The sequence below is a fragment of the Stegastes partitus genome, unplaced genomic scaffold, assembly GCF_000690725.1.
Source record: "Stegastes partitus isolate 25-593 unplaced genomic scaffold, Stegastes_partitus-1.0.2 Scaffold67, whole genome shotgun sequence".
NCBI lineage: Eukaryota > Metazoa > Chordata > Actinopteri > Pomacentridae > Stegastes > Stegastes partitus.
The window spans coordinates 291,017-309,189 of NW_007577798.1; the positions used below are offsets into that span (position 1 = coordinate 291,017).

General features: G+C 41.2%; 1 protein-coding gene across 1 annotated transcript; it reads right to left on the reverse strand.

Annotated features, from left to right (window-relative positions):
- Nucleotides 1-7,186: 7,186 nt before the first annotated feature.
- On the reverse strand, nt 7,187-18,109 carry LOC103353305 (transmembrane protein 47-like). Its single transcript, XM_008276216.1, has 3 exons — nt 17,792-18,109; nt 14,277-14,417; nt 7,187-8,115 (listed from the first exon to the last, which is right to left on the reverse strand). Exons 1-3 carry the CDS (start codon nt 18,006-18,008, stop codon nt 7,934-7,936), a joined length of 540 nt encoding a protein of 179 aa, XP_008274438.1. The 5' UTR covers nt 18,009-18,109; the 3' UTR covers nt 7,187-7,933.
- Between the last annotated feature and the right edge of the window lie 64 nt (nt 18,110-18,173).

Consider the following 18,173-nt stretch of genomic DNA (forward strand, 5'->3'; position numbering starts at 1 on the left):
CTTCTCGCCTCAACTTCACAGAGACAAATCAAGCAGAAAAGTTGTTGATTCTTGTTTTATTGTATAGTTTCCAATTGTACAGTCATCCTCAAAAGTATTCATACCCTCCCATTAAAGAAGGAAAAAAACAACTGTCATGAAATAAGTTAAATTGACAAAAGTAATAATAAAAAATGTAATGAAAATCATGACATTGCTTTTGAATTGTGGTTCAACACATATATATACAGATGTATATATACCCATAAACAAGCAAACAGGCATAATGCTTGTTATATTTTATTGAACAACCCTTTGAGCCAACCACTGCAATTTTTCTGCAACTCTCAGTCAGACTTCTGCACCTGTTGACAGATATTTTGGCCCACTGCTCATCAGCAAAGTGCTCTAATTTGTCCTGGACAGTTTTTATTTATTATTATTATTATTATTATTCTTTTCAACCACAATTCAAAAGCAATGCCTTATTTCACTAAATTAATATTTAGCAAATTTTTATTTATTATTACTTTTTTCAGTTTCTAGTTATTTAAGTGACTATTGTGAATTTTGCCTTTTCTTTAATGGAGGGTATGAATACATTTGAGGATGACTGTAGGCGTACCAGAAGACATGTAAGGACAGGTTCATATTTTTTGGTCTCCTGAGGATGCTGCTGCTAAAGTCAGCTAAATCCACACATAATCTCTATAAAAACAATAAAACCATCTGTCAGTGGGTGATAACGCGTGTCTGTTAGTCACTTTACAAGTTGGGTGCGTCGGTTCGTTGAACATCCAGTTTAACTGATTCTTTGGTTTCAGTCGTTCATTTGTTGTCTTTCCTCACCCAGTGAAATGGACCCTATCGGTGTCTCTCTAATGGATGAATCAACACCTACAGAAGCTCACCACAATCACGAGGTCTCACACAGTGCTGCTGTTTCACTCACACCTGTATCGTCAGGCCTCAAATAAACTGTCAATCATCACTCGTGTGGCAGGTGAAGGCACCGGTGCGTTCACTGACACCAGAAATATTTGGCAATGCCTGCTGAAGGGGTGAGAAGATGTTTCAGCAGGACTTCTGTTCTGCTGTTTCTGTGTAAATGTTACTCTTCTCATCTTATATTTCGTTATGAAATGTCACCTGAATCAAATGTCCTGTAAAGGTTAGCAGCAATAACAGCAAACACATGAATATTTAGCATTTTGTGGTTTAATTCATTTGTGTATTGAAACATCCGTGTAGTTCCAGTCAAAATATCCGTTGTCGGTCTATTAGTGTATGCAGGAGAATAATACAATTTTGATCTTTTTTTTAAATTTATGAAATATTTCACTTTGTAATATGTAAAAAAAAATTTTAAAAAACTGTTAGCTTATTGTATTATGACCTGGCTCAAGACGGATGCAACAGAAGGAGACACACCAAGTTTCAAAAATTAAAGCTTAAAACTTACTAGAAAGAATCTGTGAAGCCACCTGCAGCAGGCAACCCCACAAAACTATGATCCTTGAGCCTACTGGAAAAATCTCAGTAAACAGAGCATCAAGACAACAACGCTCACCTTCTGGACGGCACCAAATAATCAAAGTTGGATCACAAACTACACAAAGTGTGTCTCCCCCAAAACCACTGGCGCCTTCTAAAGCTGGACCAAATCTACTAATCAGTGGGCAATCAACAACATGTGCCCACTGCTACCTAAGACACACCAGAGATAAAATACCTGAATAGATGTTATGATCTCAGTGGACGAGCCCCCATTTGTTACAACCTGGCTCTAGATGGCCGCAACAAAAAGGAGAGACACACCAAGTTTCAACAATTAAAGCGTGTCTTTATTCACTTAAATGATACCAAGTTAAAAACCAAACCAATATGGAGTTGTGAGAACACATAGTCAGTGGTGTGTGTGTGTGTGTGTGTGTGATGTATGCATGAATTATGTCTGTGCAAGTGTAAACATCCTAAACAAAGAAAACTAACCCATAACAGACCAGTGTGTTACCTGTGGAGGGAAGCAGAGCAGGGAAAGATTAGACTGCAGTCAGCCCTTAAGTAACCCAGGAACACACTGGGTGCCACAGATGACCTCAAACAGCCGCTCACAGAACCAACAGACGAACTAGAACCACCCACAAGATGACCTCAGGGGTCATCACAATGTATAAAGGCACAGAACTACTCGAGCAATTCCACAAAGAGCAAAATAATTGTTTAAAAAAAGCTCCTAAAGTATAAAAATGCAACAATGTTGACTCTCAGAAAAAGGCAATGTGTGAAAATCTGAGTTTGTTGATGATTCTGATGTTAAATAAATCACAATTTTGAAAAAAGAAAAAACTAAACTCATCTGGAATAAACATGTTTGGTTCTTTTTTTAAGTGTTTACTTATTCATAAAAGTTTTTTTTTATTGACTGATATTTATTTTTTCAAATCTAGTTGTGCTGTCAGGGCAAATAGATTAAAGTGAATCTGCAATCCGAATAAAAGCTTGACAACTAAACTGACGACTGGTTCAGTTGCTCAGGAATAAGAATAAAAAGAAGAAGAACAATTTGTGTGTGAAAGAGTTTAATTGCATCTTTTGAAAAAAATCCTAAATATTACTTCTCGCTACTACTTCTCATTTCAGGTTTAAATACAGTAAACGAAATGTCTCCAGTTTCACTATAAAGTGTGCTTATGTGCAAGTAAAGTTTTTACATCAAACATGAAAGCTGCATATTGTGACAACAACTGATTAAATAGAAGTTAGATGTTACAAAATCCCAGTGCCACCTCCATGTGATAATCTCAGATTTACCGTCATCAGCAAATAAATGTGAAATCAGCCCAATATTAAAGTGTCTATACATCATTCTGCAACGTGAACCTCAAACAAACCAGCAAACTAACAAAAAGCAGTGGAGTGTCCCAGTATTGCGTCACTATGGAAACAGGTCCTCTTCTGTACAAATGCTGGTTTCTGTCCTCAGGGTCCAGTTATAGTCACCGTTTGATGAATTATTATTTTTTTTAAATCACTTGTTGTACAGTGCTGTGAAATACACAATGTGTAACAAATTACTGTCTGGATGAGTTTAGTTAATTATTCATGAGTGGGGGGTTTCTGCAGTGGACAGAAGTCAGAGTTCACAGACGTGTGGGCCGCTTTATAGCATGATGTTGGAAACAGCACCTGCTTCTGACAAAGCAGATGGTTAAAGACGACCAAGACCAAGTTAAACACCTTCCACGCTTGGAGAGGAGGTGGAGATAGTGCTGGGGTACAAATAAAAGCCATCCACAACAGACTAAAGAGGAAATGCAACACACAGGCTGCCTACAGGACAGGACAGAGCACACTCCTCATCTCAAGGAAGCTTTCGTCCTTTAACCCTATTCAGGACTTTAATGTTGCCGTACACAGAAGGTCTTTCTGGGTCCACTGGACCCCAAGAAAGAATATGTGCAAAATATTTGTTGGTATTCATTATAGAATTTTATACTATGTTAAATACATTTTCTGATAAGTTGATGTATTTTTGGTTCCAAATGCATAAAAATAAAAAACACAAAAACAATACCTGTCACCTAAACCAAATGACCTGGGGTCCTAAAGACCCCAAAAGTCCTGAATAGGCTTTATGTGTGCAGACATTTTCCCAGTCTGTTGTGTCTTGTGCAATATTTTTCACTGGAGTCTTTGCTTCTGCAGAAAATCTGGTATCAATGAGGTGAATGGCCAAACGATGTAACACTGAGGCTGCCAATTAGTTGTGGGTTCTTACTGAACCACACAAACATGTTCCCCAACAAGCACCTTTCATCACTGATTTTGTGCATGTCAGTTAACTTGAAATAACCTGATTACACTCAGTTTCGTTTAACGACATGCCCCATGTGAGCACAATCTTCAATGAAGTAATAAAACTAGATTTTATAAGAACACCCTACTGTCCAGATAATACGTAGCTCACACTCTGTTCATAAACGAAACGAGTGTTTTTAAAATTTTCAGCAGATTATCTCTTGAGACATGGATTTGGTGATTGCTTAACGCTTCGGGCAGTTGGTTCTGTCACATGTAAGAATGATTAAGTGGCTTTGGCCCTGGGTTTTGTTTCGCAGGATCGCTCAGTACCCGTATATGAGGGTATCTGTTTGAGGTCCACACGAGCTGCACAAAAAATTACCAGTTATGGAGGAGGGAAGCTAATATGCAGGTACTTTCCAACTGTATGCCCCTTCCCCTTAACAAACAGTTTACACTATTTTGTTGATTCTATGCAGGTGTATGTCTCCAGCCTAATTCAGATTTAGCACAGGTGTAGATTAAATATAGGATTTTCATTGCAGGATACTATTTTTCATGTTGGGAAACTAACCATCTGGCAGCAGGCTGACCGCAGCTTTTGGTCTCTGATCCAACATTCATTGACATCAGCAAGGTCATTCAGGCAGCTGACAGCTTCCCACACTGCCTTGTTCCTACCAGACTGTCCATGAGCATGTGTCCATGTCCCTTGTTTACTTAATTGGCTCAGTGGCAATATTTTGTTCCACAGCTGAATGGAAACTGCAAAACACAATTTGAATAGCAGCATCTCATCCAAACGCTACATGACAAAATAGAGGATAATGGATCCAGAGCCTCGAATTATTCTGAAGAGTTGCATAAAAGTGGCTTCACTGCTGTATTCACACCAGGTTTTCTCATCCGCAGAGCTCAGTGCAGCAGTATGTTGGTTTATTGGGATCAAGGGGGCTGCAGGGTAGCAGCAGTGTGATAGTGGTGGAGAAGTGAGTGGCTTTTTTTTGGGTTAATATGTAATTTTGGTGGAGCCAATCTCGATAGAGGATTGGTAGGAGGGTAATGTATAGCCCAGGTGTTGCCTTTCAGTCCATTTATCTGCCTTTACTGGTCTGCTGACCCTCGTCCGCAGGGACCTCCACATGCTGACGACCGCGGAGGCTTCATTCAGGTTGGTAGCTTAGAATTTAGTGGATTCTCTGTACATCTGTGCACAATTGTATCAGTAAAATAATAACCTTCTTCTGCAGGTAGCACCGTGTCAGAGCCGGCGTTTGTCCCTGTCCCCCGGGCTCAGTAACTGGAATCTGTCCCTGCAGAGTGAAAGTGTGCAGGGCCTGGCTGGTTACTGCACCCAGGGGCCAGGCTACTCTCCACAGGCCAGATACAATCCAATTCACTTCAAAAAAAAAAGTGAGAAAATGTTCAGTCGGACCCAAAGGACTGAGAAGAGGATTGTTCTTGCTTTGCTTCTTGTGCTGACATACAGAAACAGTTGTGTTGCATCTTCTACAGTTGTGGGAAAACTTGTGTTGACATCCAGGATTTTTAGAGATGAGATCATGCATGTAGCAGCAGCTGCAGAGTGAACTCAGCCGTTTAGTCACGAATAAAACTGACATTGAAAAAAAAAAAAGGTTAAATAACACATTTTAACTATTAATTTATGATGTAGTTTCATTATAAATCATTACCACCATTTTGGGTTGTAGCTGTAGGTCAGTTTTGGTGCTTCTCTCGCCCGTATTTGTATTGAAACAATCTTAGAATACAGTCTTAAAAGCAGATGCCAATCTCTTGCTGTCCTGTATATCTTAACAAAAACAAACGGAAATTAAAAGATTGAATGTTGTTTACTTTTTCTGCTCCATTTCTTTATCTTCAAAGAGAGAAAAATGCATCAAAACTCATTTTGTGTCAGCATTTTGATTTGAACGTGCCTGAATACCACCCTCCAACTGAGATAAAAAAACAGTAAGAGCTTCACTCAGACAGCACCTCAGTGCTGCCACTAGGTGGAGGAAGACGACAGAGAGTTAACATGGTGGGTGTGGTTAAAAGTAGTGCTCATTGAAGTAAACAGAGTGGAATTTAGCAACTGGCACTTAGATATAAAAAAAAACATGAACAATGCCTTTGCTGAGGCCTTTTATTTTGGTGCATGTATCTCTTTAGGCAGCGGCGTGTAATACAAGAGGAGCAGTAGGTGCGTGGGTGATGTGCTGAGCATGAAGACCGACTGGCATTTCCACTGTTGACCTTTGAAACACACTAAAACCAGCGAGTGCATATTTTATAAGCTTCACCTGTTGAATAAAAGCAAAAAAAACTTGCTCCATGATATAAATGTGCATAATATGTGGATTAACTAAGACACTGTGGGTGTATGCGTCTATTTTTTTTATAACAGCCTGAGTCAATGTTCTACTTGTTAAATCATCACACTCGCAAAATGTTTTTTCCACTAATTTTTAACTCCAGACACCTCAATCTATATGCATGTGGGACACTTAAGTAACATGATCGCATCTGTGTCACGTTTAAGAGACTTTATGATGTGCGCCCTCTCCGTCCTGTCACATAACCGCCTCACCTTTAACTCGTGAGCCACATTTTAAAGATTCCACAGAACTATTATAGGACATCACGGATGTTCCACCTCACGCGCTCAAAAACACCACAGTGCACAATTCACAGGAGCCGAGTGTCGGGTTTACACGCTGCAGTACTTTGAGTCCTTTTCCCTCCGGAGTTGTTGATTCTGGTGTAAATTCTGCTCACAGCTGGGGAGTTTTCACACTGCTGCAGCTGTGGAAAAATGTTTATCCGTTTCTGTAGATTCTTCAACCAGCTGCTGCAGTTTGAACCCTGTAGGGTAAAGAAAGTGTGTAAAGGGAGACTTCACCAGGCTGCTCAAGTGTGGCGATGCCTTCTGTTGGTTCTGCAGGGAAATAATGTAAGAACTTTTGAAACTTGCCTTCAATAAGCACCGAGACAAAGTGTATAAAGGAACTGCAAGAGTCTTCTGATGGTTTGCAATTTCTTCTTCACAAAAGAGCAGCTGTACTATTCTTTGCTGTAATGTTAAACATAAACTCAAGCACTTTAATCCATAACTGCCATTTGGTTTTGCGGTTTCCAGAACGGTGCTCAGGTTTCAACCAATGCATCGTATTTTCACATACCAGCTAGGTGCGAGCCACTAACCTGCCGGTGCCTCTTTAAATAGCCGGGGATGGTTTCCTCTGAGGAATGTGTGCTCTGGATAATGAAAGCGGTTTGCATTTTTGTCTCATTGCGGTCCGGTCTAAAACGGGGGCACCCCCTCTTAAAATTCTGTCAAAGGTCACTTTGTGAACTGCAGTCGCTCCATCCTGGTAGCGAAAACAACACTTTACACTCCTCATGCTCCCAAAACTACAGTCATTTATTCTGAATCCTCCTTCATGTAGAAATACTTTGTACACATTTACATTTTTCATTTGAGACAAACTTGTGTGATTTTTTTTTTTTCAAAACAAACTATAAAACACTCGGTATCATGTATCAAAGCTGACTAATGTACATTTACTAGATATGTTTCAGCTAAAACAGTGAGAGGGAGAAGTTCATGTTTTCAATATTTATAAGTGGAAAATGATGCCATAAATACATTAACAACAAGCTTATCTTCATGAAAAGCTACAAAAATAATAATAATAATAATAAAAAAAAAGGAAATGTGGAGACAAATCAGTCCCGTTAAATATTCGACCGCTGCACATTCAGGTCTGTGCAGAGAATCTACTGTCCTGTGTCTCTCTAACAATAGAGATTCAGGTCAACCTGCAGTGGAAACGTCCAGCACGGTGGCTCCAGCCTGTCCAGAAAAATCTGTGCTTTAGCTTTGCCACCTCGCCCCCGATACCGGCAGGGCTGAGGGACCCACTGGCTGCATGAGGGAGGGAAGGGGAGGGAGAGGGGGGGCATTCTATTCATACAGCCCTGGCCTAAATTAGGCCTTCATAACCTCTTCTAAAAATAACAAAGAGAGCAAGACGGCAAGAGAAACTGAGAGATAGGGTCTGTGCTCACATCGGCCGTGTGCAGAGTGAAGAAAGTCTCTGTGTGTTTATGTTGTGTTTTCCCTGCGGCGAGGGCTGATGGAGGATTAGTACATCGCATCCTCGTATATGTCCGTCCGCAGGCAGAAGAGGATCCCTCCGCCCAGCATGAAGATGGTGGCTCCCCAGCCGAGCCCGTAGCCCCAGTTGAACTCGTGATAGGTCTGCAGAACCGTTCCGTCGATGAACTTGATCGGGTAGAGGACCAGAGCGCAGGCCTGCAGGACCACTGGAAGCAGAGAGTCGAACATGAGACACTGAGGGCTGAAACTATGCATTATGTTTGTTGTCGATTGTTCTTTTGGTTGTTTTATCGATTAATCAATAAGGTGTTTGCTCTATAAAATGTCAATCAGTGAAGCTCAAAGCCCAAGATGATTTTCTCAACCGTCTAATTAAGTCCACAACACAAAGATATTAAATATACTGTCATAGAGGACTAAAGAATCTTCAAATTTTTAAGAAGCTGCTTTAAAATCAAATGCACCTCTCATTGTTTTCATTATTACTTGATGATGTACTGCTTCTTCTTGTCTTACATGACAGTAAATTCAATATATTTGAGGGTTGGAGAAACAAGCAATTCAAAGACATCTTGAAGGAACTTAATCAACTAACTGAGACAATGATCTGCAGATTAATCAACCATGAACAGAAACCCACCATTACTACCTTGAACACATTACTACAATACCTCCAGTGCTATTTACACAAGCAGTACTGCCATTACTCCACCAACAGTACTCACAACATGCTTAAATAATACTACTGCAGTATTCATGCTAAGCATAGAACTCATAAAATATGAAATTTTTCATGTTATAATCTGCCTGTACAATAAAGCACTTTTAGCTCTTTTAATGCTTTCAATATTTACTGATTAACCTCGAGGTCACTTCCACAGTCGAGACCACCACCTTTAAAACTACTACCACTGATGCCACTATATTATTATGATACTACTGTAACTAAACTACTACTTTTTTGAAAATCTCTTCTAATCCTGTCATTATTACTATTCTATACTGTTTTGTTCTTATCTTAATATCAGCAATTTGCTCTTTAATTTTTAAGGTTTCATCTTATTCCTTTCATCCAGCTCTGAATTTATGCATTTTTTTTCAAGATTAAAGGATGATTCAGGTCCTCCAAAGTGGGGTTATATGAGGTGCTTATTAATAGTCACTGTATTCCCTCCATTAGATGACGTCTGTACAGCCACAGTTTGGAGAAGCAGACAGGAGGACACGAGAGCCTAAGCAGAACTACGCTGAAGACTAAACAACTTTCCAAGCAACTCCCATGAAAAGGTTATTGAAAAGTATGTCAGAGGATGGATACACATAAATGTCCAACTCTCAAACCATCTCTTGGAGTACAGTTAAATCCATGATTAGGGAATTAAATAATAAGAATAAATCTGTCTGCAAGAACTGAGTGACTGTGCAAGAAAGGGAGGGAGGCCACCAAGACAACTATGACTCCTCTGATGGAGTTAAAAGCTTCAGCAGGTGAGATGGGAGAGACTGTGCACACATCAAATAATTCCTGTTCTTTACCAGTCAAAGCTTTATTTGAAAGTAGCAAAGAGAAAGCCACTATTGAAAAAAGCTCATGTTAAATCCTGAGGAGGAATCTCAGAGATTCTGAGGTAAACCGGAAGAAGGTTTGTTGATCTGATAAGACCAAAGTTGAGCTGTTTGCCAATCAGACTATATGCTATGTTTGGTGGACGCAAAACACTGCAAGCACGGTGGTGGCAGCATCATGAAGTGTTTCTCGGCAGCTGGGCCTGGAACGCTTGTAAAGGCAGACGGAAAAATGAATGCAGGAAAGTATGGGGAACAACCTGATGCAGTCTGCAAGAGACTTGGGAGAAGATTTGTTTTCCAGCAAGACAATGATCAAAGCATACAGCCAAAAGATCCACAGAAATGATTTACAGACAAGATGAATGTTCAGAGCCTAGACTTCCATCCAATAGAAGAATCTGTAGCTGGGCTTAGACAGGGCTGTTCATTAATGAGCTCTGATCTGCAACCTGACAGAGCTTGAGCAGTTTTGAAGAAGAAAAAAATATATAAAATTGTATTGTCCAGATGTGCAAGGCTGACTAAGACCTATTCCCACAGGCTCAATGCCAAGATGCAGTACTGACTTGAAGGGGGTGCATGCTTATTTTATGTTTTATATTTTTAATAAATGGACATAACTTAGTATAAATCTTCTTTCACTTTGACAAGAAAGCGTCTTTTTTTGTAACTTCTTGTCAAAAACAGCAGAATAAATTGACCACGACTGACGGTTGAAAAGCAATAAAAGGGGAAAACTTCCAAGAGGGGGGAATATTTTTTATAGGCACTGTATATTTAGAATATATTTCCATAGCTTCACCTTGCCATCAGCCCTTTCCAACAGGGAACTGAAGCAGCTAGATCGCTCTCTTCAAAGCCACCAGACTCTGTTGATAAAAGCAGTCGTTTTATCTTCAGACAACCACCTCTGCCTCTGTTGGTTTATGTTACTGTGTGACTTGTGTGTATTTACATGTTAATTCAGACTCAAACTAGCATGTTTGAGGCATTATTTCAGGCACCTGCCATCTACTGTAGGCAAAACACTGACTATAAAGAAGTACTTCATACAATCTTACTTCAAAGAAACTGAAGTGACCCTTTAATCCTTCTTTTTATGTTTTCTTCATTCCTCATTTCACACCATTATGAGAAATACTTGTGCTTTCAGCTCCTGTAAGCCATTTCAAATCTGTACAAATTCACCATCAAAGTAAAAACCTGTCCGTTATGGCCTTGTTTGTCTGAACACACAGATTGGAGTGCAAACTGGCTGGTACTGGAAAGAGGCTGAAGGACGTGAAGCGAGGTGGAAGGTGTTTTTTAGTGTCTGCAAAGAGAGCCTACGGCCACTGAAGGTAACCAGCGAACGGTTATATAAACTGATTACCTTCCTCGTGTCAGAGTTTCAGCTATTTCAGACGATCTCATCACAATAAGCCACTATAGATTTACCGTCACATGAATAACTGAGTGTTTTCAGGAGCCTGCAGATGAAAACAGATAAGTGTCAAAACAGGTTTATGTAAATGTGATGCGTTCACACTAAACCTTGTCCTGTTTACTTCTAGTGTGCATCCTTAGTAGCACCATATGTATTACTTTATTAATTTAAAGCAAAAAAATATAACTCAGGAAACAATAAAACATTAAACAATAGTAAGAAATAATTATCCTTGGTGCACACACAATGACAACATCTTTCAAGCACTTTTCAAGTCATATCAAGGAGTGCTTTAGCAAGATAAAAGATATGTCTTTTTAGTCTGACATCTTCATAAAAAGACAAAAATCTTTTTATGACACACCTCCCTGTGGGTTTCTTGCTCAGTGGAAAGCGAGTGCTTTTAGAAGTGGCCTGTTTTTTGTTCCCTTGCTGTGATTGATTCAACAGCATATTTCAGAAGCCCACAGTAAAGCACCATGTAGCTCCTACATTTTGTGAAATGTGAAACAATCGCCGTTATTCTTTTAATCTCAACATCCCACAGGAAAGAAAATGACCCTTAATGGTCACGTCGCTGTGAATCATTTTTCCTTTACATCATTCGTGACCATGAGCTTCTTGTGCGTACGATCAAAGGCGTGCTGCGGTCTATTCCCGTGCCAACAAATTCAGTTCCTTCTCGTGCCTGCTAGGTGACTCTTGAGGAAAAGGACTTTGTGGAACCGTGGCTCCGCCTTTCCTTCCTACAGGACGGAGCAGTGAGTGTGCAGGAGGAATGACGGTAGCCTGAGACAGCGGCGGTGTTGATGGAGCCCAGACCGAGCTCGCAGCCCGCTGAGGTCATATTTCTGGACAGAAAATAAATACCACACAGTCGCAGTCCTGCCAAGGGGCATTTAACAGTCCAACCGTTCTGCTGCTGCTCTGCTGAGGACTGCGCGCCTGTATGGAGACCTTATTCTTGCAAGGCTCTTAAAGCAATTACACACAGGAAAGGATAACATGGCCTTCCCACGTTTTTCAGCAAATGGCTAACAGTCAAAGCCACTGAGTGGAGCACACTGCTCCTCTGTGACTGGTGTTTGCAGAGACAAAAATCCTTTTCAGGGCTGCTTCAATGGTAGATTGTTATTTCTCTGCAGCTATATACTCAGAACACGTTTATGGATTTTAAAACAAACTTAATGTCTTTCCACACGCCATGGGTTTGAAACAATGGACACACCACAGGGGATCCGGGGCTGAGGAGGATGTTGTCTTTGTGTTATGTTAAAAAAATACTGCGCACATTGTTTTTTTGAGGACAGTTCTGTTTATGTGAAGTTGCTACTCTTGTGTCTGTCAGTTTAAAGAGCCCTTGGTATGCACATTTGCAAGTTTCTACTTTCAAATTTGAGGTCTACTAAAATATGTTTGCATGCTTCAATGTTCAAAAACTCTTTATTTTGTATACCTTACACTGTTGCAGCAGCTCTTCTCAGCCTCTGAATGAAACGCTCTGTTTTGTCTCATGTCCCTTTACGGGTCCCTCCTAAAAGCCCAAACTGCTCTGATTGGTCAACTGGGCTCATTATAACAAGGCAACATTGGTTATATACCGCAACCCAAGATCTATGATTATACGGATGTCGTCCTAACAGAAATCCTAGCATGTGTTACAAATGTGTTACATGATGACATAGATAAGTAACAGAAGTAAAGTCTTGACTTGAAATGAGGCGTTTCAGGCAGGTGTCTTCTGTGGGAGATAATAAAGCCTGGTTTATGCTTGACCACGAGGTTACATAATTTCAGCAGCCACGCCCCCTCACGTGGTCCTTTCAAGCGAAAAACTTCCATGTCATGCACCTCTGAAAATTTCTAACAATGCAGATGAAGACGCGCAGAAAACATGGCGGACAAACAGGAGTTTTTAGTGGCAGAGGCACAAAAACACAGGCATTTATATGATTCTTCACACAGGGATTACCGTGATGGCCATGTGATGAACAACTCATGTCGTGAAATTGCGGCCACACACAGAAAACCTGGAAAAACCTACGGGACAGAAGGCAAAAAAGAGCACCAAAGGGCAAAGTGGAAGCCCAGGGGGAAGCCAAAATGTCCTTAGGATTTTAAAAGAGTTGAGCTGGCTCTCAACTTTTATCAAGCACAGGGAAGCTGACTCAAATTTCCCCTCCAGATGACGTCTATTGATAATAATGTCAGAACAGAAAACAACGCCATATTTACTGCAACCTTGTGCAAACTACGAGCGTGTGTCACCATGTTGTAAGCAATATACACAATGCCAATCTTCTTCTACTTCAATTTAGTACTGTGGTTTCCGTGCGTTTGCGACACACTGCAGTTTGGTAACAGACGCTGCGCAGAGCATAAAAGCCACGTGTGTTTTCTCGTGCTGATTCCATGCGTCACGTTTGTATGGAAAGCATAATCCAGCCGTAGCTCCGTTTGGGGTGGAGTTGTGGATTTGTAAGGTTGCAGATCTTTAACATGCACTCTAAAGCTATAACACACTAAGAGAAAGAGAAAATTCAAAAAACATAATAGGGGCTCTTTAATATGAAGCCTTTGGAAGAACTAAACATAATCATGAAGAAAACGCTAAAGGCAACCAGCTCATCCTAAACCCACAAATAAGGAACATCTTCATCAGGCACTCTGTAAGTTTGGTCCAGAGGCACTGTGTAAAACTGCAGGAGAAGTTTATATGCAGGATGTTGGCTTCTTATATAATCCAGTTTTATTTTGGAAACTGGCAAACCTGGAACTGGGCATGAGTGAAGCAGTTGTAAGTGGTTATTGTTTCATCACTGTAAAAGAAAGCACACGCTGTGAGTCAGTTATTACCTTGTCTGCACAGCGTATGGAACAATGTGTCTAGGGCTTTCATTTTAATGACATGTTTTATAGATAGATCCTCCCTCATCACTGTCAAAATCTGGTTTCACCCCGAGGACCTTCTCACAGAGCATGCAGCGGTCCAACTATGAGGCAGTGCTGGGCGAGGAGTCTGTGGTGGCTTTTTTTTTCCCCTCAGTGACTTCACTTTGTTGGTAAGTCTGCAAATTCTGCGGCTGTTTTTTCTTGGCTCATGAGGCGGCAGCGCTCCAGATTCCACACCACAGAAAAAATGAGCTCAACCAGCGAGCCTCATTCAGCTGCATCTTTCCTTCTGCATCCTTCTATTCAATGCGAGCAGTGGAACGAGAAAAACACGCCTGTATGGAAACTATTGTGGCGAATGCTTATGTACCATTTTTGTGTATCCAAATGTGAATAACCACCATGTGCTGGGACGTTGGATGAGAATCCAAACGGGGCAGAAAAGAGTTTTAGGGAAGTTGTGTGTGAAAGGTGACGTACCTGCAGTGAAGAGGAACACTGCCACGGTGCGATAGTGTTGCCTCTGCGTGCCCCTGCACAGCGAGATGAGGGCCACCAGGAAGGCCACCAGAGTTGCGACCGCTCCGGCCCCCAGCAGCACCAGGGTGGCAATCTGCCAGTCTGCAGGACAGGACACACTGCAGGTTAGAGGGGAGCATCCAGCGCCACAACAAAAGCTCGATTCACTGGACGGCAGCGTTGAATTGAACCGCTGTGTTGACAAACACAAAACAAGAGCTAATCCCACACAGAGAGGTGAATGGAGCCGGACGGTCAGAGGCCTGCACCAGAGACCGACGCCATCCAAGTAACAAGAACCTGATCAGGAACTCAGAAGACAGAACCAATGTGAAAAACACCTCTGAGTTGTAGTTGTTGTCAAATGTATTCATACCCTTCCATTAGAGAAAAGGCTAAATTCAAAATAGTCACTTAAATAACTAGAAACTGAAAAAAGTAATAATAAATATAAAGTTGCTAAATTAGAATTTAGTGAAATAAGACACTGCTTTTGAATTGTGGTTGGAAAGAATAATTAAAAAAAAAAAAAAAACTGTCCCAGACAAACTAGAGCACTTTGCTGATGAGTAGTGGGTCAAAATCAAAATACCTGTCAACACTTGATTGCAGTGATTGGCTCAAAGGGTTGTTCAACAACATAATAGTTTACGGGTCCCATCATGCTTGTTTGCTTGTTGCTGTTGTTGGGTTCTTTTTAAAAAAATATTTCTGTAGAACCACAATTCAAAAGCAATGCCCTGATTTTCATTACATTTTTATTTATTATTACTTTTGTCTATTTTAACTTATTTCAGTGACAGCTTTCCTTCTTTAATGGGAGGGTATGAATAAATTTGAGGATGACTGTACATGTTGTTATAGAAATCTACTTCTTAAATTTTGGATCTCTCTATTTGTTTCTCTTTTTTTTTCATATTAATTCTATTTAGTTGTATATCGTCAATGTTTTATTGTATTTCTTTTGTATTTTCACATGTGAACATGCTTTAATGTGAGCCATCCTGCTACTGTCTGCCTGGAGGTCTCGGTTCATGAACAAGAGTTTCTGCTTGCCATCTTTTTCCATCTTATTTCTTCCACGGTGGCTTTTTAACACCACATTTATTCTATTTATTCCAAACAAACTGCAGTTAATGGAAAAGTAAAACTCATCATTCCTCCATGGAAACACCTCCAGCAGCTTGTTAAAACAGCACTTTCTTTTTAAACTCGGCTTAATTCTCTATTTATTTCAGCAAAGTGTTGATACAGACTCTGAAACCAGAAATGTATTCAGCAGAAAATGTTTTATTCCTCCACTCGTGCTTGCATTGTGTGTTTCTCTCCCTTTGATGTCCCACTTGTCGGCATCAGAAGAAAGCTGAGCCTCAAACGGCTCAAACTCAAAAGCACAATTTGCATTCGGTGAAGTTAACAAGCTCAACGTACAATTGGGTGTCTCTCTCTCGCGCCATCTCCCCCTGAGCTCCTGCCTCATTTGTCTCCAGGATGGTAAAAGGAAACACTTCCCCGCTGACATCTGAACTCAATTTAATCCAACGTTCAGGAAATCTTTTCTTCTGCCATCTTTAGCCCATTATGTGGTTATAATTTTGGTTTTGACACACACGAAAAAGTTCTAGTGCATTTTTCTAAGGCAGTAAGTCACGACACTGTTTTTATTATTCCAGTCACCTGCAATTTATCTGAGCTGTGTCCAAGTGATGTCACTCCAAAGACACAAAGAAATTCAAGGCTCTCGGGATCAGCATGAGAATATGTGCACGATCAGTCTGGGCGAACTGCACCTTTAACCCCAACACACCCCTCCACTGTTGTTCTAATGAGCCCCGCAGACACTCGGAGCAACAAACCCGCCTCCTATTCAGCCGACACATTCCACAATATCAGAGCGGTCGGTCACATGGAGGCTGTTTGTACTGATAAACTTGCACCAGAAGTTCTAGAATATGGGAAGCAGTGCTAAATGATCTTTACATTTATATCCCATTTTATAAGGTTTGTTTTTTTTATTACTACTTTAACAGTCAACAGCTGTAGGTTTAATAGTGACAAAGTTACACCTAGTAAAAAAAACAACCTCCTGTACCAGCAGCCACTCGCCAAATGCTGCCAAATCTGCTACATGTAATGCGGATTTGCTCGTCTTGTGGGTAAAAGAAGGGGGTCGGGGGCTTTAACTGTGCTGCTTCTCTGCTTGACAAAAGGCAACCTGGTGAGGTCGATAATGGGGAGGATGCTGAATGTGTCTCTTCACTGAAAGCCTTCTGCTTGTTAGAGTGGGTTAACCCTTAGTGTGCCGAGCCATGTTTCTACAATCTTCTCCTCCTGTTTAAGTCCTAAAACCAGATGGTGGCTTTGAATTGAGCAAGAAGTAATGTCACAACATCAAGTATGTAAAAAATACACTTTGCCATCTGATTTATCGGTTTAAATTAAGGCTCGGTCTGCTCGTAAATCAGCAGAACCTTGCTTCATGAGCCGAGCATCACAATGTGTTTGTCACGGTGACACCACGTCACTTCTCTGGTATGAACAGAGGAAATTTATCAGCAGCATGAGGACGCCTGAATGCCTCAGCTGCTGACCAACAAGCCAAAAAAAACACAATCAGCCTCAGGAGGATGGTTTGTACAGTTCAACATCCTCTTGGTTGATTTAAAACTTAACCCTTTTTGATTTGTCCCTCGGAATTCATCAGTAACTTGTATGCTGACGATGTTGTGTTTTATTTCCTTTCTTTTTTTTTTTTTTTTTAAATCATCAATCATTGCACTGGTAGTGCCACATATAAGTAAATGTGTTTAGTTGGATTCCTGCTGGCCAGCATTTTCCAACCGCAGTGGCTTTTTTAATGCCACAATTATTTATTCTGATGAACTGCAGTTGCACCTGCTGGAAATAGCAAAACTCAATATCCTACTGTGGAAAAACCTCCACAGCACCAGCTTGTTCAAACAACACAGTTTTAAACCTGAACTGAGCTTAACCAGCAGAGATCAAACTGACCAAGAAATAAAGTATTTAAATTAAAAAAAAAAAAAAAAACAGATTCTTCTACTAACTGGTCTACAGCAACAAGCCAACTAAAGCCATCTCAGTCTGGGGGATGATGATCAGAGCTGGCAGGAGGATGGATCGTACAGTTCAACATCCTCTTTGTTTGTTTTAAACCCAACATGTGCAGCAAAACAGAGCCTGAAAACCAGCTTCTGATGATTTCCTCATGCAAAGATATCCACAGCTGAACCACAACCATGCCAGTACTTCATGAAACACCGCACATTCCTTCAGATTGCAACTTTCTTTAACCATCTGTGCAACAAAAGGTCCGAATCAGCACGGTAGCTTTACCCCACCACCACCACAACAACAACAACAATCCCAACTCCAAGGACGCACAGTGGAAACAGCAGCAGCCCCCCTGAAGTAAACCACAAGGTGCAAAAACAAACAAAAGCGCCGCTTCCTACCAGATGTGAGGGTGGAGAAGCAGGTCCACTGAGCCTCATCGTCCTGATGCCGGGCCTCTGACTGGGAGCAGGACTCCCACAAAGACAGGGAGAAGTGCTCGGCGGTGACCCAGGCCGGGCTGAGCAGAGCCACCAAGTCCAGACACAGAGCCAGGAAGACGCAGAGCAGCGCGATCAGCTTGAAGGGCCGGAACACGTAAACCTCGTTCACAGACATCTTTCTACTGTCCAGGATACACGAGCTGCAGGTCCGTCTGCTGCCGCCGCAAGCCCCCGTTACTGCTCGCACCGTGTTTCTGTGTCCAGCTGGGACAGTTTAACTGGAGACATCCCCTCGCCGCGGCTTTTCAAAATAAATGCTCTGGGCCACGTGAAGGGGAAG

What these genes read in the sequence shown, in the direction of transcription:
- LOC103353305 (XM_008276216.1), bottom strand. Translation starts at nt 18,008, where the DNA reads ATGTCTGTGAACGAGGTTTACGTGTTCCGGCCCTTCAAGCTGATCGCG. An exon ending in CTTCTCCACCCTCACATCTG is followed by an intron (nt 14,418 to 17,791) that starts GTAGGAAGCGGC and finishes CCTGTCCTGCAG; the next exon opens with ACTGGCAGATTGCCACCCTG. An exon ending in AGTGTTCCTCTTCACTGCAG is followed by an intron (nt 8,116 to 14,276) that starts GTACGTCACCTT and finishes CTCTGCTTCCAG; the next exon opens with TGGTCCTGCAGGCCTGCGCT.